Source organism: Falco punctatus (genome assembly GCF_963210335.1).
Source record: "Falco punctatus genome assembly, chromosome: 3".
Lineage (NCBI taxonomy): Eukaryota > Metazoa > Chordata > Aves > Falconiformes > Falconidae > Falco > Falco punctatus.
The window spans coordinates 95852656-95878404 of NC_137582.1; the positions used below are offsets into that span (position 1 = coordinate 95852656).

The following is a 25749-nucleotide window of genomic DNA, read 5'->3' on the forward strand; positions in this document are numbered from 1 at the left end:
GAGATGTTGTTTGATGGCTTCATTGCTCTCTAAGTTAGAACTGATAATCTTTTAAGCTCTGTCAGCACAATAGAGCAGATGTGTAGCAACGCCTGCTTTGCTCTGTTTCCCCACCCTTCATGTGTGTTGGCAGAATGCTCTCTTCATGTCTCCTATGACTGTAAAAATTTAGGAATGTTTTCCACTCAAGTATCTTTGCTAGATAATATACAGAAACAAGACCGATACATACTGTGTCTCTTACTCTTGAACCCCCTGTGTAACCTGCCACTACAAAGCTTGGAAGGTGAGTGCTGAGCACTTCAGAGGTCATGGATAGATGAGAAAACAGGACCTCTTGTTAAAAATTGTCATAATGTATGTGCCTACACTTGCTTTTAACTTTTATTGGAAAAGTCTGAACCCGAAAAGATGCTTTTACTAATAGATACAGGAAGGCAGAACAGGATGCTACACAGTTTAAGCGTACAGCTTAGATGTCTCCTACCCTTGCACTTCTTTTTCTATTCCTTTATTTTAAACATTTTAATATATATGTATATAATTATATATATATATAAAAGTATATATTATGTGTGTGTATATATATATATTTATATATGTAACCTTTTGAGGAACTTAGTGAGTTCTGGCTTGGTAACCTGCCAAGCTGGGAGGACATGATGCGTGTAATGGTCTTTCATCTGTAGTCAGTAGCAGTTGTGTTTGGAGACAACGTTGGGCAGGAGTGACTTTTTCTGATCTTGGACAGCGTAGCCCACACCACGTCCTGCACTGTTGGGTCAGTTCAGCATGTTTGAGCTGAAAGCCCCTAAGGTGTTAAGTCCATTTGGCTTCTTCAGTTGACACCAGCAACACAGACCTGTAACTGGGTTACCCTAACATTTCCTTTGGGAAGGTAGGTAGTTGACCTTGGCAGCTTTCCTTTGCCTGGTTGCTTACACTCTTGAAGTGCTACTTATCCAGATATTTATTTGATTTTCTTCCTTTCAGTGCAACCAGATGAAGCTCAGTTTTCAGTTTGTTCTTCTAAGCCAGAATGACAAAGATGATGTGGGTGCTGAAGTGCAAGAAACCGTGTGTTCAGTACCCAGAAAAAGATACAAAGTGCAGGTTAAAGCAACTGCTTCGTCCACTTTAAGCTCTTAACTAGTTTAATATTAAACCCTGTTATAACCCCTGCTATCTTTATGCCATATCTCTTTCAGGGGATGATGTCAAGTGCTTGTTTATCTGCATGTTCTGTATCAGTGTGATGGTTCATCCAAGGTCTGAGGGCTACTGTTACCTAGGGGCGACGAAGGCTGCACAATGCCTGTGAAAGGGTGGTTCTTTGTGGCTGGAAGTGGGCAGGGTGACCAGAGGAACTGTGTGTGTGTGCTTGCCCTGGCCTGGGGTTGGCTTGCCCTGCTCTCAGTAAGGTGTGCTGATGTGGGCTGGAGCATGCTGGGGCAGGTCCCACTTCTGCAAGTGGTAGGACTGCATCTAAAAGAGGAAAATAAATGCATTTCTAGAAACAGCTGAGAGCTGTTGAGTATTGGAACCAAACGCAGCAGCAGAGCCTTTCCTGGTCACATACTACAGGGTGTTTTTTGTTTATCATGAGCAAGAGTTGAGAAAGCATTACTTACAGCTGGATTGTGAGAGAAGCCCTGTAAAGCTTTGGCATGCATCAGCAGCCTGATTTCTCTCCTTTAATTCTGGTGTTTCTGGAAGGGCCTTAGTAAAGCATATTCCTTCCTCTTCATTCTTTGGGAAGCTACTAATATCCAAAACCAGTGAATCAAACTCAATAGCTTGCTTTCTTCAGGTTTTCTTCCCTGTCGTCCCACACATACCCTCTGGTGAGCCCAAAACAGCAGAGTCAAGTGTTTGCACTTCCCCCCTGTGTTTGCATTTTCAGCCTGAAAGAAATAGTATTTTTGAGATCGATTCCTCTGTTGTATCTCCTCTCAGTTTTCTACCACCAGGTCCCAACCAAAAACAATCTGAAAATCAAAGGGTGACTTGATGGGATGGCTGGAACAAACAAGTTATTGCAACATTAGCTTTGTCCAGAAAAGAAGTTTTTACACATAGCAAGGCTGTCTGTGTGTGACGAGGAGTTCCCAGCTACAGTACTCTGTGAGGCAGAAAAAAATGCGGATTGGTTTGGTAGTTCAGTCCAGTTTAAAATTAAGTTAGGAGAGGTGCCATGTACGTGACATTTCAAAGGGCACGTATCTAAGTCCAGAAACTAAATTGCCCAGAGGTGGGTTTGTTAGTTAAACATAGCTCCCCCAAATTCCAGTCTCTTGTTGGTGAACAGCCCTTGCTCTTAACAATTGTGATGCCTTGCACAAGTGTTAACTGGTTGGCCATGAGCCTGTAGAGCTATCCTTCTTGTGCCTTAGCTTCTGATGCTGCAGTCTTTACAAAACCGCTAGATATGAGCCTGCCTCACCTGCAGGAGCAATTGCACCTTGGAGTCCACTACAGTGGCAGGGATATTTGATGATGCTTTATTTCACAGTCAATGTGTTGGAAGTACTTCTGAATCTTGTCCTAGTGCGTATCTGGCTGCTTCAGCTTTCATGTACTAAGTGCTGCTGGACTTGTTTCATGCTGGATGTTGGTGACGGAAGGAAGCTTAAAGCTGCATTATCTGGTCCTTTCATTAGTCAATGATCTCTGCTTGGCCAGTGCTGACACCTAAGGGATTCATTTATTGGAGTCTTTAGGCTGGCCATGGGTATGAGCAACGTTCCTAGGCACAGGTGCTCTGTAGGACAGAGGAGCTGCTGACAGCACAAAGCTCTTGTTGCATCCATTCAGAGGAAAGCAATGCCCTGACAGCACATTAGAACAGTGATCGGTATTGCCCTCGTGTTTGGAGTATTGCTGGAAGATGAGCTTGGTAAAACATGATGAAGTAGGTTTGGTTCCCCCCCCCCCGCCCCCCATACAACAAATTTTCCGTAGTGAATGCAGGCAGTCATGCGGTTGTGGTTTCACTTGTTGGGCTGGATGAGGTGCTTTCCCTTTTCCAATTCCTTGGAGTGGTCCAAGCATGCTACTGGGTGAAAATATGCCTGAAAAACTTCATTTTCAGCTGATAAGATGTGGAAATTGCTTCTAAACGTAGCAAAAGAGGAGAGTAAAAACCCACATAACCCTTTAAGGACTGGCAGTCCTTGCAGAGAGTGCTGCTTTCCGTGAATGTGGCTTGAAGCACCCTGTGAACACATAGTTGTTGGAATCCCTACTCAGCCTGTGTGTTTAGATGGGATGCTCTTTGCACCATCAGCTGTTACAGGTCTTGCCTCTTCCCAAGAGTAATACCAACTTTTTTCTGCCCATGGTGCTAGACGCTGTCTCTGGCTGGTAACATCCAGTACAGGGTTTTACGGCAGCACCCAGAACTGCTGTGGCTGTTTCTGAGGTTGCTTCTCCTGCAATTCAACCAGTGTGAAAACCGTGGACTCACTGTCCATTTGGGAGTGAGCATGGTAGCCATGGAGCATCTTTGTTTAACATTTTCCCTTTCAGTATCTTAACGTTTTCCAGGTTTCCCTTTGTGGCTGGAGCTGGGTGTCAAGGATTCCTTTGCATGTGGTTGCTGCATTTTATGGATGGGAAACTGCTGGCAAGTTGAGGTTGAACAGCTCAATCCAGAAATGCTTTTTCAGTGGGCTTCTCCTGGTGAAGGAGAAGGATGCTGCACGATGTTTTTATTTTTCTTGCAGTTGGAATGATTAGCTCACTCATGTGGCATGTGGAGAAACCAGATTTTCAATCTCTAGTGAAACAAACTAAATCCCTGCATCTCCCACCTTTCAGGACAGTGGCTAACTGCTAGTCTATAAGCTATGCGGGTACAGCCTGCTGTTAAATGACTCCATTTGCATTTCCACAAAGCACTCAATCTTCTCCAGGCTCAAATAGTAAGCCCAAAAAGATTGTCCTGGAAATAGGGAGCTGTGGGTTCTGGTCTCCTTGGCCAAAACAGAGCAACAAATGTCCATTTTCCATATTCTTGAGCAAGGGCTGTAAGTGCAACCTGGCAGGATGAGGGGAAAGAGAAACGGAACACCTGCGTCGTTTTGTGGTGCTGAGATTCTAGTCCTTCATTCCATCCATATGGTTTTAGTGAACCTACTCCAAACAGAAATGAATTGAGTCTCTCAGAAATAGTTCAGCATTTTCTCCAACTTGAAACATTTTTCTGATTGCTTTATGAGGATAAAATCCTAAAATTTTCACACATATTGAGGATAATCTCAGCACTTCCTTTTACTGTCCTAACTGAAATTCAGCTGCTGAACTGGGCCAGATTACCCTTTATGTGGGTTTGAAATAATCATTCAAGCCTAGGTTTTGCCTTTTTCTAGTAAATATGCGTCGGTTAAAAGCCTCTCACAGCTGCAAAATCTGCACAGGAGTCACTGGAAATTCACATGCTTCATTCTTGGCTGTGTTGACTGCTGATTTATTTGCTTATTTTTCTCAGATAGAGCTCCCAAAAGAGATGTTTTGAAGCCTTTATATAGCAGAAACAGCAGGCACAAGAAGCTGCATTGCTAGTAAGGGAGTCTGGATTGACTGACAGAATTCCACATCTTGGCACATAAGGGGCGAATCAGGCTCTCTGCCCCCAGGTCGGTAAGTCTGGGTGAAGAGCTGTAAATTGTACCTCCACTGTCTCAACCATGATGCTCCAGTTACGCTTCACTGTGCCCTCACACTGTCATGCACAGCAAAATCTAGAGGTGTTTTTGGTATTGTGTGTAGGGCACCATGGAGTGCATGAAATGTGAATCAAAACCGGAGGTCAAACTCATCTGAACTAATGAGTGAGATGCAATGGTTGTCTTCCTGTGCAACATTTGGAAATTTTCCTCCATCAAAGCCAAGACTGCTATTTTCACCCGTTTTATAATAAATGAATCAAAAGGATCTCACCAGCCGAAGTCTGCAAGGCAAGAGAGCCTGGGAACAGGGAGGTACCAGAGTCCGGCTAATGTTAGCAAGTCTGTTTGGATTGAACGGAAAGTGTTTTTTCTCTCTGATTGAAACAGCAAGCTCAGTATGAGGGACTCACAACATCCACTTCATGCATCTGAGCTAAACCCCAAGGGAGCAAAGCTGGGAGCCTGTTTTGCCTGTAGAACCACTGCTAAAAAGCAGGAATGTCTAGGAGGGGGACATGGATGTCCAGTATACCAGAGAAATGTATCTTAAGGAGGCAGTGTAAACATGCTGCATCTACATGCTATAGAAAACTGTTTCCTATCAACCTAAATATTATGTGTGTGTATATGAGCATGATATGCAGAAATGCCCAGTTGACGAGGAGAACAGAGCACAGCCAACAGCTGTACAAAAACTGCAGGGGAGCTTTACATCAACACCAGGGGTGGCCATGTGAAAAGTGGTGGAGGTTGTTCCTCAGTCTGAGGGGAATGTCCTAAGAACTTTCTGAAAAAAGTTTGAGAATGAAAGTAGCCTCTAATCAGTTCCCAGCAATCTGATGCCTTAAAGAGGAGTGGAGACAGCCTGATAGTAAAATTTGTTTATTTACAGTGTTATGTATTACAGGAAAATCAGTTTAAAAAGTCAATGTTTCTCTCTCTTCAAAGTTGCAGCATTTTGAAGATGTTAAGACAGATCTGAAGACTTTAAAACATACCTGGTTCCAGCCTTCCTGGCCAGTCTGGATCTGCAAGGTGAGACCAGCTTGTTTTTTTCCTTTTTTTTTTTTTTTTCTGTTCTTTTTCTTTTTTTTTCCCCAGCCCTTTGAGTTTCAAGTAAGGCATTTCTTTATTTCTCTTTCTTTCGAATGAGGTTTTAAGAAAACAAAAGACAAGATCTGTGGGTTTGGTTGTCATAGTAAACTTTTAAGACTTCACATGCTGACGCTGTCCACCTTGATAGTCAAATGCGTGCCTTGCCATCAAAAGGTTATGGACTCCACTTGGCCTAAAATCGACGCTGGGCCACTTTTGTTGCCAACGTTACAACGTTACAATGACCATTTTGTTGCCTGCCTTAGATGAATGGTTCGGCTAGTTGCCTTGTGTGCTATATTGTCAGTTCTTCTGATTCCCTCGGCCTTTCCCTTGGTTTCCAGCATCAAGCTGACATCTGCAGAGCTCTGAAGCTCTCCCTTTGCTTAGGGCCATGTACAACACCTTCAGCCAAACCTGCTGATCTCTTAGAACTTGTGAGTTTTACAGATTCAACCAGAAAACCCAAAAACCAGAAAAGCAAAGGTTCTGGAAGGGCTGGTGAGAACTAGTATATGCACGCAGGGGCCAGGCTTTGTGGCTCTGGGTGTTTTGTTTTTTTCTAGTTGTTGCCTTCCCTCCTTCTCAAACATTAAATAAAGCAAAACACTAACTTCCACTGTGGCCAGCTTTGTGAAGGGGGAGCAAATGTGAGCACACACCAGTTAGGTGTATGTCTGTGGTGGTGATGTGAAAGTGTTTGACTATTGCCGGTATTTTGGTTACCCAGTGCGTGACGATGCTGTTTAGCAGCCGGGATGCTCAGATGTGCTGCTGTCTCTCCGCATGAGCTCTCCATGGCTGCTCAGCCCCTCTGCCCTGGCTCCACATCTGCTGTGTCCCCCTCCTGCCCTGGGACCCTGTGGGGTGATGGGAGGGAGAGGACATGGTCCTGCTACAGAATTACTTCAGTCCAAGGGGCCTGCGGTGCTCGGGTGGCTCCGATTGCGGGGCTGGGGTGACTCTGAAAGGTATTTTTGTTGGGAGAATTTACACACATGAGATTGGAAAAGACCAGAGTTACTGCACTGTGAAACAGGGAGAGGAAAAGGGCTGTGCCCACTTTTAGCAGAGGTTTTGAAAGGGGTGAGATGAGAAAAGGGGGAGGGCAGATCCCCAAAGCTAACCCTGGGTATTCTTCATTTTTAACCATTTAAGTTGGGGATAAAAGCAGTGAACTGGAGCAGAGCAGATGGTGACTGGCTATTGCGAGTGACACACCGGTCACAGTTGCAGCCAGCAAACATCTCTGTGCTTTCCCTGCAGAGGGCTGTGCCTCAGTCCCATCTGTTTCTCAAGAGACCAGTCTGAATAAGACCTACCCAGCAGAGAAATTCCTGTATGATGTGCTTTGCTCATTGCTGAATTCACTTTTTAGATTTTCTTCATCTTCCAGTCTGTTAACATGTGGCACATCAGTTTGCATCCAATTAGCAGTGTTTGTATAGGATTAACTTTGTGCACGTTTACACTTAAAGGATTTATCTTCATTAACTTGTTGAGCTCCTATTTCTTTCAAAATCGGTTTACTCAGAACTATTAATTCAGCACATCCCAAGTGACTTGATTTGTTCTGACTGGAGCTCAACATCCCGTATCAGTGAGTGATATTGTGTACTCCAAGTACAATCCTGGGCACTCCCAGGTGCTACCAGCCCAGCCCCCTGAACTAGCAAGCTCCTGGTGTTTGAGTCAGGTTGCACGTACGTGAAGCAAGTAAGCAAGGTGCACGTCTGTCTGCAAACTATGGGATGGAGCACCTGGGCTCTGCCCTAGGTTATGCCCTTCCCCAGGGTTCCCATAGGACCAAAGGGATGGCTGCACCTTCCTGGTGTCCGTGGGAAGGGAGTGTGCTTTGGAGAACAGTGGGGAAGAAGCAAAGATGGGTATGGTGATGGGAAAGGTATGAATCTCACCTTTCTTTCTCCCCCCCCCCCTTTCTTTCTTCCCCCTCCCGTTCGTTGGGTGCACTCAAAGCCTTGCCTCAAGACCACTCACATGCACAGAAAGTTCTCACCACATTAGTCTGAACAGAGTCCCAACCTTTTGAAGGCATTGATGGATTCATTCATTCATCAAGTGTTTTATAAGGCGTTTTTGTGTCAGCATTAGAGATCAGAAAGGTTTTCTTTTTCATATGAGAAAGATCTTGGCCGCCTTTCTTCCAATGGTGATCTCTGACAGGACAAGTAATTCTACTCGTTTTGTTAAAACCTAAATAGCAGTACATTAATAAGTGTCTGGTACAAAGAACTGATAAATGTAATCAAATAGGTTTTAAGCTAAAGCTTGTAATTCAGTCTTTTTTTCTTCTTTTTTCTTTTTTTTTTTTTTAAAAAAAAAATCATAGGAAATACTATACTTATTGTGCTTTCTTATTGTTCAGGAATCCATTGGCAGCAGCAAAGCAGTCCTTATGGAAACCATTCTTGATCTGTTTTGTGTCAGGGGTTTCCTCTATAGCTGTTCTTGAAGGTGCTTTCTGATATGTCTATAAAAGCCAAATCAAAAGTAAGTACTTGGATTTATTTAGTGTCCCCCGAACACTACTTATGGTTAACTGTAAAATGGAGCTGTCTGGTGTTGTTGATGCAGATGTGTATGTTTGCTTCAGACTGCATTAAGAGAACTGTATTATTTTCACTGCTCTGGGTGATATTACCTTACTAGTATTACTGTAATGCTTCTTGATGTCAAAAGACATTTTAAGACATTTTAACTAAAAGCTCTACGTGTGCAGGCAGGCTGGAGCAGTGCCTGCTAAAAAAAAGGTGAAATAAACAATGCAAAGACTCAGCTGCTTCTTTCTTTTTTTCCAAGGAGGGAGAGAAGAACTCAAAAAGTTGCCCAAAAGAGGAAATTCAGACCTCTTAATCCTGAACACACCTCCTGGCTTGCTCTCCAAGTGCAGAAAAGCTGAGCTATGATGGGGAGGTCATCTCTACCGAACAACCGTCTTTTGCAGACGTTGCTGTATTGATCATTGTTAACTGACATATATATTGTAATACAAACGTATTTTAAGTATTGATGCTCATTCTACACGTGAATTCACTAGTGCCACTATCCAAAAAGTTCTTTTTCTCCCCCACCCTTGTCAGAGAGTTCTTAGAAGACTCTTACCTTAATGTAGAAGTTTATGAAGAGAATGACCAGTGTGGCCATGTAGGAGGACTGGAACATGAGGCAGCCAAATGGGAATCCACATGGCTTCACAGCTGCACTGAGCGTGTGTACAATAGTGAGCAGAAACTGGATCTGTGGAGGAACGATCATGCATGAGTATTTGCATCAATACTAGCTAAATCAGATATAACGACGTCACCTAGTCCTGCTCTTGGGAAGTTTGAGTACTCAAAAACTATCCCTTTCTGAACCTGTGCATGTATTGTGAGGGTGAAGTTAAAATGGTGTTCTTATTAAATGAAAGAAAAAAACCCCACACCTAAGGGGTCAGAGGTTTCAAAAAGTCTGAGTTTATAGGTCTAGTTGGCAAAATGTAAGCTCTTTTATTTTAATAGGGGTTGTTCTATCTTCCAGACAATGTCATGCCAGGTACAGTGTTGTCTCTTGCTGGACAGAAGCTTGAGAAAACTCTGAAGACTCCAGGCAACAGCTTTAGAAGTCTAAATAGAGAATGGAAATCCCAGGTCTGAGAAGTTCAGGCAGGCTGGCATTTGCATTGATGGAGTTAAGATGGGGACAAACGAAGCAAAAATGAGATGCAGAAGGAGTGGCAGCATGCTTCAGGGCAGCGTGTTGCAGCTGCAGGGATGGTCTCAGCTCAGGGGAGAAGCATTTGCTGAACACATTTCTACAAGGTGTTTTAAGTTCACTGCAAACATCTGAACTCCCAAATAATATGAAAAGGCCCCAAGATAGAAAAGCGGAAGGAACACTATTTCATATCAAGCCCTATATCTTGTTGATAGAAGTTTTTGATGTGGCTCAGCTCTTTGGGTACAGTACCTGCTGGAATGAAGAAGTCAGAGAACTTCTGTCTTGTCTAAGAGTTTGTTTACATAATTTTGCATTTTGTAGTTGTAACATGGTGTGGTGAGTTAACCTTGGTTGGCTGCCAGGTGCCCACCCAGCTGCTCTCTCACATCCTCAGTAGAGCAGGGGGAGAAAATAAGATTAAGAAAATCATGGGTTGAGGTAAGGGCAGAGTAATTGGTAAAACTTGCCAACTACAGTCACAGGCAAAACAGACTCGACTTCAGGAAGATTATTTATTTAATTAATTAATGGGCTTCACCACGGGCTGCTGGGGAGTCTCTGTCCCTCCTCCCCTCCTTCTGCTCAGACCTGGGTGGCTGCAGGGCTGTTTCATGTTTTCTTGCTCCTCTCTCTCCGCTGCTGTGCAGCACTTTTTACCCTTTATTAAATATGATACCACAGAGGTGCCCCCAGCTTTGCTGATGGGCTCAGCTTTGGCCAGCGCTGGGTCCATCCTGGAGCCAGCTGGAGCTGATTCTATAGGACAGTTTTAATAACTTTTGAATCAGTCCATTTGCCAGGATTAAGTGGTGTCAATTTTGTATGCAAGAGATCAAAAATTGTGGAATTTTATGGACTGTAGACTTTCTACTGTATTGTAGAAAATATTTCAGACCATAATTTCCTTTATTAAGTTATACTGCGCTGCACTAGGGACTTATTCTATATGGTGGCTTTGTTATATTTGAATTCAAACTGGCTTAATTCTGCAAACGACAGTGTTTATCATTCATTTTGCCCCCTCTGGCATTTTGAAGGATTTCTGGTAGTTAAAAATGAGAGTCAAATAGATACGTACCAATTGTGCCTGAGTGAGGTATTTCTTCCACCAGAGATATTTGCGCATGGAAGGGATGACCGACAGTCCGTAGTAAGAATACATAAGCACATGGATAAAGCTATTCAAAGTGGGTCCAAAGAAACCTGTAAAAGTCCATCAAGGAAACATTTTTAGATAACAACTGCTAGAAAGTGAGAGAAAATATTATTCTAGCAATGTCTGTTGCATATGGTAAGTCTTCCCTTTGCACTTGCCCTTTGCTAAAGACATTCCTGATGTGAAGAGGTGCTGTCCTATGGACAACTGACAAACTAAATGATACTTCCTACCAGTTTTTTCTCATGCTGAATATTGTATTTTCATGCCATATTTTTCATTTTCTCTTCAGTTTCCTTTTCTATTCCGTAGTTTACAGGTTATTGCTTTTGTTTCCCTCTAAACCTTCTTTGTGTGAGTCTCTCCGTTATTGCTGTAAGCTTTGAACACTGCTGTGGGTGACTGTGCTGCTGGTACTGCACCTTAGTAGTATTAGTAGCTGCACCTGCTCTCCGGCTCCCTGATGTAGTAGTAATGGCTTTACGCTGAAGCAAACTAGCCTCGTGTGGCTGTGTTTGAGCATCGCTCTCATTTTCTTCAGTGGCTCTTCTGCTAGGTGCGAATTTCCAGAATTTCACCCAAGATAATACCTCATCACTTGAATTACTACATATTCTAGAGCAAATTAATTACCCTCTGTACCTTACAGACTATTGAGAAGTAGCAGCACTACTCTCTCCTATATGCTCATGTATGAGCACAAGGCAGTGCTTGAACACTACAGGATGGTCTCACCAGTTGTTTTGGTTTTTCCACTGATTAATAGTGATTCATTAATTACTTAGCTACTGATTTTTATGCTCTGTTCATTACAATCATGCAAAGCTAGTGTGAAGCATGGGGAATACGTTCAGACACAAAGAAAGCACAAACACCCATCAATTTGTTTACACTTCTGTTGAAACAGTTTCTACTTGCTGTGAAATCCTTGATCTCTGCTTCTACCTGTAACACTGATTTACTTTGATTTTTGTGCTGTCCGTAATGAGTGCCAGCAAATGTGAATTCTGCTTTCTGTTCAGAGAAACACCTGCAGCGGGTTGCTTTGCAAAATATTACAGTGGACTGAGTGTCTTTAAAAGCTCAAAGAAAGAAAACTAATTTTCTTCCCAGCTCTGGTGATAATGCCACAGGAAGCCTCTGGCTGTATGAAGCCCTGGAAAAACATGCATGTTGAGACGCCTGAAGTAGTTCTTTATTTTTTGGACCTAGTATACAAATGCCAAGTGACTGGCTTGTGGCACCATACATCTTCCCTAACTCAACAGGGGAGATGATAACAATTACAATATCCTCCCAAGAGCCAAGAAGTTTAGAGATTACTGTTGTATAAAATATATTGTACCCAAAATATAATAAGGCAAAGGATGCTGCTACTTCTGTTGTTGCAATATGAAATGTAAGACCGTATTGAACAGTTCTGGCTGTCCAGTAGTTCTACTACTTGAATGAGATGTATTCTCATTTAAAACAAAACAAACTCAAACTGGTATTTTAATTAGTGATTTTGTAGGTGTTTTGCTAAATCAGAATGTTGGATTGCTGCATACAGGAGTCAAACGTAAATTTGACTGTAAAAATGCTGTTGAGTTAATTTGCCTGTAAAAATGCTATTGAGTTAATTTGTTGTGATTGACACTGCCTTTACTAAGGTCATGATTTCCTCCCAGATCTGCTTTTAGAGTAGGTTTTGTATGCGATAGCTCTTGTGTACGATGCAGTAGTGTTATCCTGCCTAAAGGTGGTTTGAAGAGAAGTAAATCCAAGAGGCTGTGGCAGCTAAGTGAAAAATCTGAGACCTAACAGTCAGATATTTTTGGCCTGAACTTTTAACCACGCTTTTAATTTTATTGTGGTCTGCAGGTGTTCAGCAGTTCTGAAAGGCAATGAACCTTAAAGGTGCTATCACATAGCACAGCGACACACGTGCTTTGCACAGCGACGTGATTCCCTTCCAGCAACAGGTGACTTATACCCCAGGAGATGAAGCAAACAGAGACTTACTTTGCCCACAGGGTATCCAGTTCAGGACACACCACCAAATGTTAAACATCGTGGCATGGTGATACACGTGAAGGAAGGTGATCTGGCTCCTTTTCTTTCTCAGTACAAAGAAGATAGTGTCCATGAATTCAATTACTTTGGAAAAATAATACCACCACAGCACCTTGGCTACCTGTGCAAGCAAGAACAAAGGAGCAGAAGATCAATATTTGTCTATAAAAAGACTTAAATATTGCTGTACTTCATCTGTCCATAGGCATGAATCTTTCCCAAAGGCATTAATATCCTACTGAAGGAGAAGCACAAGTTCTGGCTTCGATTTTATTTCCCTTTTGAATGAGACAGTTTAGAAATAGTTATTATGTGATTGTATAAATATATAATTTAAGAAATAGGAAACCTTTCCTCAATGTTTATAATCGTTCTATTTTTTTCTTCAGAGATACAGTTGGGGGGGGACGCCGACGACTTTTTGTTGTTTCTGTTTTAAGGGTGCTACCACTTACACTTTCTTGGCACTGAAGTGATTTTGCTGGCAGCTTCTTTTCAAATAATCCAATTTGACACTCAAAGCAATGGAATGTACCCTCCTCTGGGCTTGAGAGGCTTTATCAGAGCTCGGGGTATGTCCTAGGACAGTTACAGACAGGTAAAACAGGGGGAAAACACCTTGTGGATGGGAAAAGGTATTTAACTGACCTTTTCCTTGCCATACCACAGACAAATTTTGAGGGTTGGGTTATATTTTTTATATATATATAATAAATTATGTAAGTTAACTAGTTTTTCTGCGCTTGAGCTTTAACGTTGTCTGGAAAGTAAGCTTGACATGGGGAATAACAGACTTAAGAGATGAAATTTCTGTGATGTAGAAATAAGGGTTGAAACTAGAGTTGAGTCAAACCAGCAAAATGTCACTGCAGTTTTCCAGAGTTTAGGGTGGGGTTTAAATCAATTTCCAGCTATAGCTAAATAAGTGTTACATTTTAGATGGTTGATTTTTGTTCCAAGTTTTTTAACGATCCATATTGTCTGTTCCAATAGTCAGGCAACACCATTTTGACAACAGATCTTGATATATGGCTTTTCAAATTACTCTCTGACGTGCTTTCCACTGCAAGGATGCACCTGTATTGAATCAAAAGGATAATACTTCTTGTTTTCTACCAGCTATTAGGGAACCCGATTAAAAGCCTCGTGTTAAAGATGTCGCCGATAACATCCTTATAACTGCTGTGGCCGCAGAAGTGTTGCACCAAGGACGTGGAGGGAAGGATGGCCATGGATGCTGGGGGCTGAGCTGCTGCTGTGGCTCACCCGCATGTCCGCCTCCCCTGCGCTGTGGAGGTTCTGGCACTGCAAGTTGTAGCCTCCTTCCCATGTGGCAAGGATGAGCTGGAACAGAAAACAGAGCAGTTATCCTCATGAACAGGCTTAGCATTTTTTTACCACTGCAGTTCTGTGTTTGTTGAAAAAAGCAGCACGGAAGTACAGTAGGTTCCCACTCCTTCCACGAACTGATGCTCTTAAACCAGACAACTTGCTAGCGTCTTCTGTTTTGAAGAAGGGCATCACATTGTGTTGGAGGTATACGCTGAAACAGTACATCTTTTACATTTCTCTGGCTTTAGACTCTTCAAGGCATCTATTAAAATCTCTTGTTACTTATGCAGTGATCTTCACTCTAAATCTCATGCTTGAATATTCTGTCCTGAAGCGGTATGAATGGAAACTTAACACAGCTACCTGTGCAAAACTAGCCTTGAGAAATTCCCTGGTGCTAAGCAAAGCAAACAGAAGGTAAATCCGAAATAGCACAAAGAGAGAAATACTTCTTAATGCTATACACTTTTCTCTCTTTATCCTACACGGATAAATGTGGGAGGAAGTAGAGAAGAGCTGGCATAGTGCTGAATGGGGACATGGATAGACACTCAAGCAATTTTTTAGACTTAGCAGATGTCACACTGGGAAGCATCTGAATTGCTGCCCAAGAGGCTGGGGTGAAGGCACACCGGAGTGCTACTGGGGCCATTGCACTTCAACATCAGTAGATGAATAGAGGAACGTACCGTTAATCATCCTTGATTTATCATTAAATCAGTCTTAAACCTAGATAGCTTTCAGGCAGGTGTTCTGGCTAGGACATTCAATTGTAAAATCATCTGTGAATAATATTTGTTGAAGAATATCTCTCTATAGAGGTTGCTTATCTTCAGATGAGCCTCCAAGAATTGCGGTACAATCCCAGATTTTAGATGGCTAGCCTGTGTTTCCAGATTGCTACTCGTGTTTTGAAGATCTCACACAAGCTGTAATCTGGCAAGACCATAATCCTGACAGGGCAAACCAGCATGGCCTAGATTGCTCATCTCAGGACTGGGTAATTCCCAGAGCCTAGTCCCAGCCCTGCCACTTGGTCTGTGCCTCAGTTTCCCCAAATGTAACAACTTCGTAGTGGTGTTATGCCAAACAAGAAACACGTGCTGAATAGGAAATACCCCACAAGATTTTTCCCAATTAAAATATTTTATTGTCCTTCTTTATGATGCAGTTGAGAGATTTTTCATGGGGACAGAAACGTGAAGGGCATGCTTTGGGCTACTCCTTGGTGAGGCTTATCATCTCTCCATGGGTCTAGTCAGGGGTCCAATAATTGCATGCATAGTATCCCCCCCCAAAAGATGGCCTAATTCTGTAATACAGTGACTGGGGTTTGCTATCCTGACCTGCAATATGTACAGCTGAACTCCATGCTGGATCTCTCATCCTGCTGGAGCATCATAATTAGAAGGATACTGGCTATTCCAGAGTGGAAGAAGTAAGCAGTCCCATGCTTTCTTCTTATTTTGAGGTCAGAAAGTTCATATCACAGTGACAAAAATAAGACCCCCTTCCTAAATGAAGTTTTGATAAATTGCTGAATTTTTTTTGTGAACAAAACCTCTTTGAAAAGTAAAGCCATGTTGTGAGAAACTCAGCCAGTTCCATTTAATACCCCTGAAGTAAATGGAGACTGCTAGAAGGATTATTGAGCTAATGACACTTCAAAATGAATTATATCAATATATATATGGATATATATGAATGATAATTACTTTGTGTGTTGCTGTTGTCTGGGATAGTGGAAATGGGCTAAAAGAAATCCCTTCTAGGCTTATTTCCCTTGAATCTTGGATTACATCTATTCTGAATAGCTTCTGTATGCTACTTTGTGCTACCAGTTGTGGTATCAGAAGCTTTGCACATGTGAAAAACCTCATCATACGAATTTTTACTCTTAATTCCCAGTAAAGTTTACTGAATTCTATTTAAATATGCAGGTGAGATCCAGAGCGCTGCCTTTTTGATGAACAGGCTGAATGTTCTACTAAATGCAGAGCTCAGAAAGGTCGGTAGGAAAGACACGGAGAACTCGGAGGGTGAAAACTGAGACATGAGGACAACACGTCCAGCTAGAATAACTGCAGGCAAGGACAGCAAAGTCAGCTCCTCAGCTCTCCAAACAAATTATTTGATTAAGATAAAAAAACACCTGGGAATTTAACTCTATTCAGACAAAGTTCTTAGTTAAAAAAGCTGTTTGCTTTTGTCCTTGCATTTCACTGCGTTACACTGCACTCTCAGTAACCTTTGCTGTCTTTCCCCCCCCGCCTCGTATCTTCCTTCTTCTGAATGATAGAAAATCGCACCTGATCTCTTCTGTTTCCCCACTTTGTTCTTTTCCTCTTGCTCCCCTAAGGTTAAGACAGTCTTTCTGTCCCAGTTACTTCAAAGGAAGCCTTTACCTCAAGTACCAGCCCTCATGGATTTAGAATAATTTCTTACTTCTAACAATTAATGAAGGAGTGTAACCGATCATTTATTACAATCTTAAAAAAATAATAAAAATCATTATGTTGAAGTTGAATTTCTATAGTAAAATTCCAGGACAGTTCAAATCAGCCAGGATCTATATGTCTTTTTTTACCTTTCCTCATCACTTGCATTATTAAGACTTTACTCAGACCTTCTGCTACTCAAATTCTATCTTTTTAACACCTGCACAGTCAGGAAGTAAATTTTTGTAATATCAGCCATCATAATAAAGGAACAAAACAGAGTTTAAGTGCACCTTCTATTTTTGTTTTTGTTTGGTTTTCTTTTTTTTTTTTTTTCCATTTTGCCCACTGTTATCCCAACTCCAGGCATTATACTGGACATTCTAGTAATTTGTGATGTGTAATTCTAGTTGCAATGTATAGAACTAAAACTGGTGGTTGTTTTTTTCTTCAAAAACCGGTTGCTGATTGTGCCAGCATTGTGCTTCTGACCTTTCCCTGCTATCAGAGGATACAGAGAAAGCAATTCTGGTAATCCTGGGAATCCTCACATGGTTTTGGCAACTATGGATCTCAAATCATGACTATAATTCAGAAATTGGAATCACTGTGTGGTGAATTTTCAGCTCCTAGAAACAAGTAAAGTGCAGGTAATTTACTTTTTTTTTTTTATCATGTAAGGTAAAAGACATTTTTTTTTGGCTTCACTAGAAAGGTTAATGCACTGGGATTGCAGTACTTGTGGAGTTCTGCTCTTTCCCCTTTGCTCTGAATCAAGGGGTCCTCACATGCAAGTCCTGCTTCCCCACATGGATGTGGTTGCTTGCTTACAAATCCATAGGATTTGTAATAAGTCTGTGAAGCTACCTGGGGATACAGGCAGTTTGAGACATCACGCCACCCCTATGCTAATGACACGTACCTCTAGATCTCCTTTTTAATCTGACCCAGATGGTGCCAGTGTCCTGGTTTTCTCAGTGCCTGATCAAGAAAAGTACTTGGGTAAGACCTTAATGACTAGCTGAGATTTTAATTTCAATAGGGCAGAGGTGATACTTACTGCCGGGGAAAGCAGCCTAAGACTATGGTAAACATTATGTCTTTTCCTATTAATGGAAGAGAGTATCCTCACCTGAGTAATTTTACAACTTGGAGATCAACATTGGTCTCCTTTGTTTCCAGTTTTAATTTATCATTGGAGTTGTGACAGTTTTATCCTCAGGTGGACTTCAAAACTTTGTCTTGGCCTCTGGCATCTCTGACTGCATCCCTGGAGTGTGGTCTGTGGGTTGACTCACACATGAACTAATTTTAAAAGATGTAAAGACCTGATTGCTTTTCACAGTAAGCTGGTTTTCTGCTCGCAGTTCGTACTTTTAGGATCTTGGGCAGATATTTGTGTAGAGGAAAGGCATATTTTTCTGCACTGAAATTGCTAAAAGTTTTAGGGTTTATTAAAATGAAACAGTGGTGGTTGTTTTTCTGCAGACAGATTTGCGGCAAGGTTACTAGAAATTGTTGGATCAATAAGCCTTGACCTGGGTCTGTGAACACTTCAAGGTACAGAAGAGCACACAACCAGTTACAAACCTCTGATGCAGGTTTCTCTTGTAGCAGCAAGGGTGGAGGGAGCTGCCTTCTGCTCCCCAGCAGTGCACCGGCAGCATGCCTAGTCCGAGCACAGGTCTTGTGTCTATGCGTCAGGTACTTCGAAAAGCTACGCTCCAAAACCAAGTGCCCCACTTCTCCGTTAGGTTCAATGGGGGGAGGTAAGTGCCTTTGACCACTTCAAGAAAATGCATTTGCCTAACTCAGAAATCTAAACTAAGGTCTAAAAAGCTGCCCTTCTGGGAGGCCTTCAGAGGCACCTAACTCCTTCTTGACACAAAAGTTTTGAGATATCTCGGTATGATGAGGGCAGCCGGGCAGAGCTGTTTTCCTTTACACCTTGTCCTTCAGGGATGGTAGGGGTATCTGATCCTATACTAATGACACATCTTAGAGTTTTCTGGGAGCTGTTCCTTCAAGTACTTTGGGGATTGGTTGTCCTCAAAGCTCATGGAGCTAAAAGCAGCTCCCTGGTAGTCCATGCCTGTGGGGCAGTGTGTGGAGCTCTGGCTTGAAAGAGGAATCTGCCCTTGGAGATTTAAAAACGGCCCTTTTGTTATGACTCCTTGCTGTAACCTTTGCCTTCTTGCCTTGAGGTTGTACAAATCAACCGAAGTCAAGGGGCAGCTAAACTAGGTCAGGAGATGAAGGTGAGGAGATGAAGAACTGCGGCACAAGTACCTCCATCAGCTGTTTTACCATGTTTCTCGCTAAAGCCATCATGTGGGACAGTCTGCAGTTGGAGATACACCCTTTCTTTTGAACGAGATATTTTTCTTTTGAATGAGGTATTTTTCTTTTGAATGTCTAAGAAGCACCCACTCCATTCCGGAGCTATCATCAGAAGAGGTGTGTGGCACCTCATAAACAAAACCAAGAAGAGATAAGAACAATAATGCCAATAACTGGGGTTTCTTTGCTGATTTAGTTCTATTATGGAGCTGCTTATTTTTTTATTTACCTGTGTTACAGAGACCAGAGGGGTTCAGGTGCAGTGGGAGAATGGAGGACTAAGATAACTGTTATAGATGTTTCTAACTAGGAATTAATCCTGACTCATACTCGCTGGAGGGATCAGCTGTGTTTACATAAACCACTGTGCAGAATGCTCTAAATATAGGTAACTCTTGCCTTAAAGAGCTTACAGTCCATAAAAGACAGAGAGAATAAGAGCCAGAGAGAAGCTTTGGAAATGAAACCCTTTGAAATGTTGAGTCACCATAACTTTATTCAGTGCTGAAGATGATTTCTGCTCTCCTATTTGCCTGTTTCGTTTCCCTTCAGGAGGGATGTGCAAGCTCCCTCAGGCAGGTCTGCAAGCCTTAACTTTCATTCTGCTCCTTCATGGGAGAAGCTGTGATAGGAAACAGGCAAGTTCCTATCAGAAAAATACAGAAAAATGATGTCTTGTGCAGTATAAAACCAGCCTGGCTGCCAGTCCAGAGCTAGGAGCGAAGGGTGCAGAACACCTGGCAGTGCAGCTCAGTCACCGTATCCTCAAGTTCCAAAAAATGCCAAATGTGGAGCTATGAGCCACTGCCAGCTGTGCCCAGCTGCAGCTCGGGAGGCATAAATCAGCAGCCTCCAGCTACAGAATCAAGATGTAAAGGGACTAATCTGAGGACTGAGGCAACTCAGCGGTCATCTGCATCACAGTTGGCCTCAGAGAGGGCAGGGCAGTGGGGTGGCTGCGGGGAGATGGCTCAACGCAATTCTTACAAGGACATGAAGGTGGCAAGAACCGAGTTTGCTTCATTCATGTAAGTGAGACCTACTAAAATTCTTTTTGCTTGTTTGTGTACTTGTGGTGGGCCAAATCAGCCTGCAAGGGGAAGGGAGCAGTATTTTTGTTTTCTATTCAGTTAATCCTTTTTGCTGAGTCCTGCTACTGAAGAGTTATCTGTATATCTTCAAGCAAAATGAGGATTTAAACATCAAAGTGCTAATTTAAATTTTGGAGGACAGTCCATATGGAGTCATCACACCTTCCAGCGACTGTGTTGGTTTCTCCTTTGCTCTGGGCCTGATCCTGCACTCTGACACCTCCAGCAGCCGCTGAAGCCAGTTGGAGCTCTGACCAGGATGAAGCACAGTTGGTCCTCGGCACAAAGGCATGTCCCTAAACTGCTGTTCAGCCTTTTGACCTGGTGTTTAGCTCAAATTAATTTTAAACTTGAAATCTTTGGGGTCCTGTTTGGCTTCTGCAAAGATTTTTGTCCAGCTGATAGAACAGTCCATCCTTATTTTTCTGGTGGAAGCTGCTCTTGAGGCCGGGAGCCCAGGGAGCAAGGAATGTTGTGAGGCTGTGCAGGCAAGGCAGCAGTGTCAGCTCACAGCCTTACAGGTCACACCATGAAGTCAACAACATCCCTCAGCCAAGGCTTCTCCAGGGGTCACTTTCTAAGCCAAGTCAGAAAATGTTTTGTGGGTTTTATCTTTTAGTGTTTGGGTTTTGTGGCCACAAGTGATGGATGTTAACACTTTAATACTGAGTACCTCAGTTATCACAAGGCATAATGGGGAGCTCCCAAATAATATCAAAATAGTGACTTTTGGCTTCTGCTCCCCACTGGGGAGGTGAAAACACTAATGTCTTTGTTGAAGAGCACTGTTTGAATCCTCTGCTGTTGCAGAATTTTGAGCTGCATTCAAACCTCTCTTCTAGTTCTGAACGGATCCTGATTTCTCTATATTCCTTCCTGATGAGCCCTGGAGAAATAATCTTTGTGACCATGTTCAGCCTCCAAGTCCCACAGCACTTGCTTTTGGTTGAAGTGGTGGGTTTTTAACACCTGTCTCTTACTGTCTGACTATGAGGAAAGCTTCTTAGGAGAGCAGAAAAATAACATTGAATTGCCAATACCATAGATAAATTGATACTTATTCTCACCTATAAATATGTTCACATTTACACGTGGGTATTTGTTCAAAGAAAAATCATTCCATAGACAGTCATAGAAATAAACCCGAATCTGTGGGCATATTTGTGGGTGCTAAGGATGAGGTGTAGTTATGTTTCAGCTGAGGGACTGCTGCAGATTCAGATTCATGCTTGGAGACACTGTCCTGGTAGCAGCCAGCTGTCCCCAGGTGTGGGCTGTAGCTCAGGAAGGACAGGTAAAACTTGCCGAGATCCAAGCTAAGAAGGTTCTGTACAACTCACTGTCCAATTGCTAAGGGACTTTTCTGGATCTTAAATTTACTTTGCCGTTGATGCTAAATTTCCTAGCAAAGTTATCTGTTGGTAAGATTTTTCTACTAAAAACTGTGCATTGCTCACCTTTCCCAGCTGCGCTGCATGAAGAACACTTACCTCTATGAGCATGTACAGGGAGAGCAGTGTAATCCCAAGGTTGTATACAATGAGGTGAGCCCTGAGAGAGAAGGGAGGCCTGTCCTTCATGAACTTGTTGCCCAGCCATATGCAGAGTAGGTATGCTCCAGTAAGGAAAAACGTGGGAAGGTAAGAATCCAAAAGGAACCATCCTCTAACCCTGGCATCTGAAAAGAAACACACACAGCAGGCAATGGAGGTGGCTATGGCAAAGTATTGCTAAAATGAGGTAGATCACATCAGGAAAAAGTCTGGTAAAAGTGTGAGAGGGGATCTGCCACGCTTTGCTCGCAAGAGCAATCCATTGCTTTTACCTCCCCAACGCTGCATACTAATTCAGGGAATGTGTGCTGAAAACTGTATGGAATTCCCTAATAATTTCAGGTCACGTAAATCTCCTCATTTTAACAGGCAAGAGAAAATTAAAAGAAGAAAACATTCCTAGATGCTTTTCAAAATTTAATTTTGTGTTTTGACTTAATAATGAAATCATATCTTGATTTGTTCAATGGACAATTTGTAGGTAGTATTAAGTACAGTGGACCTGTAAAGTTGCCAGTTCATATATTATTTTAATTCTGCATTTGCCATGTAAGTACGAGGGTCTATAACATTCACTAGAAAACATTTATACAAGGGGAGGATTTTCAAAAACATTAAATATGAAAAAAAAAGGCAAATGTTTACTTTGTTAGTTATCAAAGATCTTTGGCTTTCTTACAGTTTCTGTGCCATTTGCCTGGTCCTGAGATGAAATATTAAGGTCAAATCCTGCTTGCCTTATTCACACGAGTAATCCCATTGGCAGTAATCAGATAGTTCAGTGTATATGAGCAAAGCCTAATCCTATATGCCAATCTGGAGGCGCCTGTGAGCAACTGGATGTCATAAGCGAAAAGAGTGGTGGTGGTTTTTTTTTTTCCCCTAAGGTGGAGCAATATTTAGAGTTAATTTTCCACAGCAAAAATCTTCAGACATTTATCTGTCGAAAGAACAAGGGGGACCACTGCTCGTTTTTCCAAAAGGGTCTCTAAAGCTGCCACAATTTACCGAGTAAGTGAAGAACTAAGTCAGTGCAAAGCTATTGCACAGGTCACAGTAGTTCTTCTGCTCTTAGAAACTGTTTTAAAATACTTAGTTTATCTTTTACAAAGACCAAGATTATGTTAGAAATTGTAAAAGAAGAAAAGGTATTCACAGTGCATGACAAACCATTTTACTGTTTTCTCGCCTGTGTGGAATTTGGAAAGGACTGGGCAACGGATGATGCACAAACCAAATGTGCCCAAGCATTGAACAAACACTTGCTGATTGCAGTTTTGCTGTGCTGTATTCTTTCTGACTGTTCTTTCCTCAGAAATACAAGCCTACAGGTATGCATAAAACAAGATTTTAAGTGAGTTAGAGTAATCTTATGAACAGGGCTATGAACATCAGCTTGCTTTCTCATTACCATCTCTCCCCACTTCCCACCTTTCTTCCATCACAGTGGCTATTAACACTCGTCTGTCAGACTGGGGCTCTACCTGGGTTGTTAGCTCTTTTGCAGGAAACTTTCGACCAGACCTAAGCCACCATGGAACATCAGTGCTCTCCTGGTTTTGACTCACCCTTCTGGACTCCCCAAAACCCCTAGAAGAGGAGAGCTGTAGGATTAAAGCAGTCACAACAGCACAACGATTACAAAGCCCAGTCTGTCCTTTAGGGCAGCCTTGCTTTGTTGTGCATTACCAAGCTAGAACGCCTGTTTGCTGTCCTCAGATCTCAATGCCTATCAGGATTGCCTCAGTGTGAGCCCAACAACCCTCTCAAAGTTCACAAGCCACGTCTGAAGCTCTGGAATGGGTGTTTTTGAGGTGATTCTGCTCCCGTATGGGCTCCCAACAGGACACAGGAGTCATAGGACAGGTAAAGGTTGCATGTGTAAGTGTTGATCTAGTGTATGTTTTAGGAGCGTAAGAAGTTAATTTGTTTCATTGGTATCCTAAATGAAGATGTAGAAAGCAGTCATATCTGCAAGACTACTACCTAAAGAAAGGTGTCCCCACCTGAGGATTGCAACACTTGGTGCATAAAGGTTACTTGCACAAAGGCCAGCTGGCATCAGCAGATAACAAAACAGCGTGTTTGCTCAAAAAGGAAAAGTAAGGGGAAGAGTTGAGAATACAAGTTAGACAGCATTAAATTCTGCCCCAGTACATCCTCAGAAAGTTTTCATTCTTTTGTGAGTGGCCACAAGCATGTGGGCTGATCCATACAAAAGCAGAATTCATGGGCTTGCTCAGGTCAGCACATCAAGTATTTTTAAGGACTATACTATTTCCATTTCAAAAGAAATTAATAAAACGTGTACCCTTGCTGATTATTTTCCACCTCAACCTTGGGACCTTGAAAGGTAAGACAGTTGTGGGCAGAAAGTGGTTTGTAAAAGGCAGCCAATTAACATGATTGTTTTATTTCCACTTAGGCTTACCCACGAGTGTAGAAGGAAGGGAGAGGAAAGGGAGTGTATTTTAAAAAAAGGTTGTCGGAAAAAGGAGAGTATTTCTGCTCACTGACTGATCTGCATGTTCAAGTACTGTAAAGGTCTGCTGTTGAAAGGAGAAAGGATTATTTTTACAATACTGGATGCACACAGCATCTGAATTTGAGACCAAGGCAGTGAATAAAGCCGCAGTGGGAAAGCGCTGGACTGCACCAGGGGAAGGAGCAGGCGCCCGCGAGCTCCGACTGCTCCATGAATAAGCTCATTCACAGTCACTGGCCATCATGTGCCAGACCCTTGGGGTGAAATCTTGGCTCCTTCGAAATGAGTGGCAGGCCTCCCAGGCTCTTTAAAGGTATCAGGCTTCCATCCAGGTTTCTGTACAACCTTAGCTAGTTAGTGTCTGAGTCGATTCAGATCTTTTCAGGTGCAGAGGGTAGACAGTTTTGCACCAATGCCTTGCTACTGTTCATACTCAGGTCAGGAGTGCCCATTACTTTATCATAACTTTATTAAAATATATCTATTCTTGACCATCTCTGTTTTTTTTTCACAGATAAAACAAGCAACCAATTAACTAGATTTAGCTCCTGCAATTCAATATTCCTTAATTTTGTGTAACACCAAACAATACTCTGCAGATGACGGTGAGGAGAAAAAAGCGCTCTTACAGAACAACACAGTTATTTCGCTCTTTCTCATTTTGCCTTGAGCCTAGGTAATTTCCTATCTGGAATAATATGGACCAACACCAAATTGTAAGACCACTTCTTATTAAGAGATGCACCTGATGGGCACATATATGGCTTTTATTTCCTGATCCAAAGGACTTGCTCTGCTAGTTCAAAGGCGCAAAATATGCCTATATAAAAATGAAATTCAGATCTTTGATAATACGCCCTTTATTCTAGTAGTGCAGTACTCCAGCTTGTGTTAACCTGGTACTATCGATGGGAGCAGAGGTAACCGCTGGGACCAGCGCATAGCTTTCTGTCTCTTCTCATGCCCTCGGACACATCTGCTAATGACGACTAAAACCAGTATAGTGATACCAGTATTTCAGGAGTTACCACCTACAACATAAACCATAAATATCGGATTTATTTTTGAAAGACTAGAGCATTGTTATCCATCCTTTTAAACCATCTTGCTGCTGAATGAAGTGTGTGCTGTGGGTGAAAATTGGTGGAGAGAAAGAAGAGGAACGATTTGTTGGTTTTAGACGTTTGGGGAAGTTCTCAAGAATTCATTAGATTTTTCATTTCTGGGGTCATTCTATGCAATTTAAAACTGCAGTTTATTGTGATTTATTTATGTGTATAAACACATTGGAGGGAGCTACGTTATTTAGAAAATGTATGATACTGTGTCTTTATACCACAAGTTAAATTACAGAGCATATAGAAAAGGCACAGACAAACAAAGGCTATCTTCAGCATTGCTGTTTGGAGACGGATGGTGATGTGCTTTGCAAGCAATACAAATAATACTCATTTAACTGAAGGGCTTTCTAAAAGCCCAAAGGGATCTGTGTGGTATTCTGCATTGGATTAACTACAGTTTGTTCCTTCCAAAAATTTGTTCTGGACCAATGAGGAAAGGAATGAAGGAAAACATACCAATTTGAAAAAAAAAAAAAAAAAAAAAGTACTTTAATGCTTGTGATCACATCTCTTTGCTAATATTAAAATGCACTATTATAGAAGCTATTAATAAAACTTTTTCCATTTTAATTGCTTCTGTTGCAGTTTCCAAGCTGTTCAGTGTTTGTTTACCAGAAAGCTTTCCTTCAAGCTTTGCATCCACTGCAGAGATGATGGCAGATATTTTTGTAACCATCCAGTCAACTATGAAAA

At 42.1% G+C, this 25749-nt stretch overlaps 1 protein-coding gene across 3 annotated transcripts in view; it reads right to left on the minus strand.

Annotated features, from left to right (window-relative positions):
- Positions 1-5750: 5750 nt before the first annotated feature.
- Positions 5751-25749, minus strand: part of ELOVL2 (ELOVL fatty acid elongase 2) — a 54196-nt gene continuing 34197 nt past the window's right edge. For all 3 annotated transcript variants that reach the window (XM_080379424.1, XM_080379423.1, XM_080379422.1), the window contains 6 exons: positions 21388-21575; positions 13963-14040; positions 12646-12817; positions 10564-10688; positions 8889-9023; positions 5751-8256 (listed from right to left, as the gene is read on the minus strand). In XM_080379424.1, the coding sequence (XP_080235550.1) occupies positions 8128-8256; positions 8889-9023; positions 10564-10688; positions 12646-12817; positions 13963-14040; positions 21388-21575 (827 nt within the window). In that variant the 3' untranslated portion in view covers positions 5751-8127. The remainder of the gene's footprint in view (positions 8257-8888; positions 9024-10563; positions 10689-12645; positions 12818-13962; positions 14041-21387; positions 21576-25749) is intronic.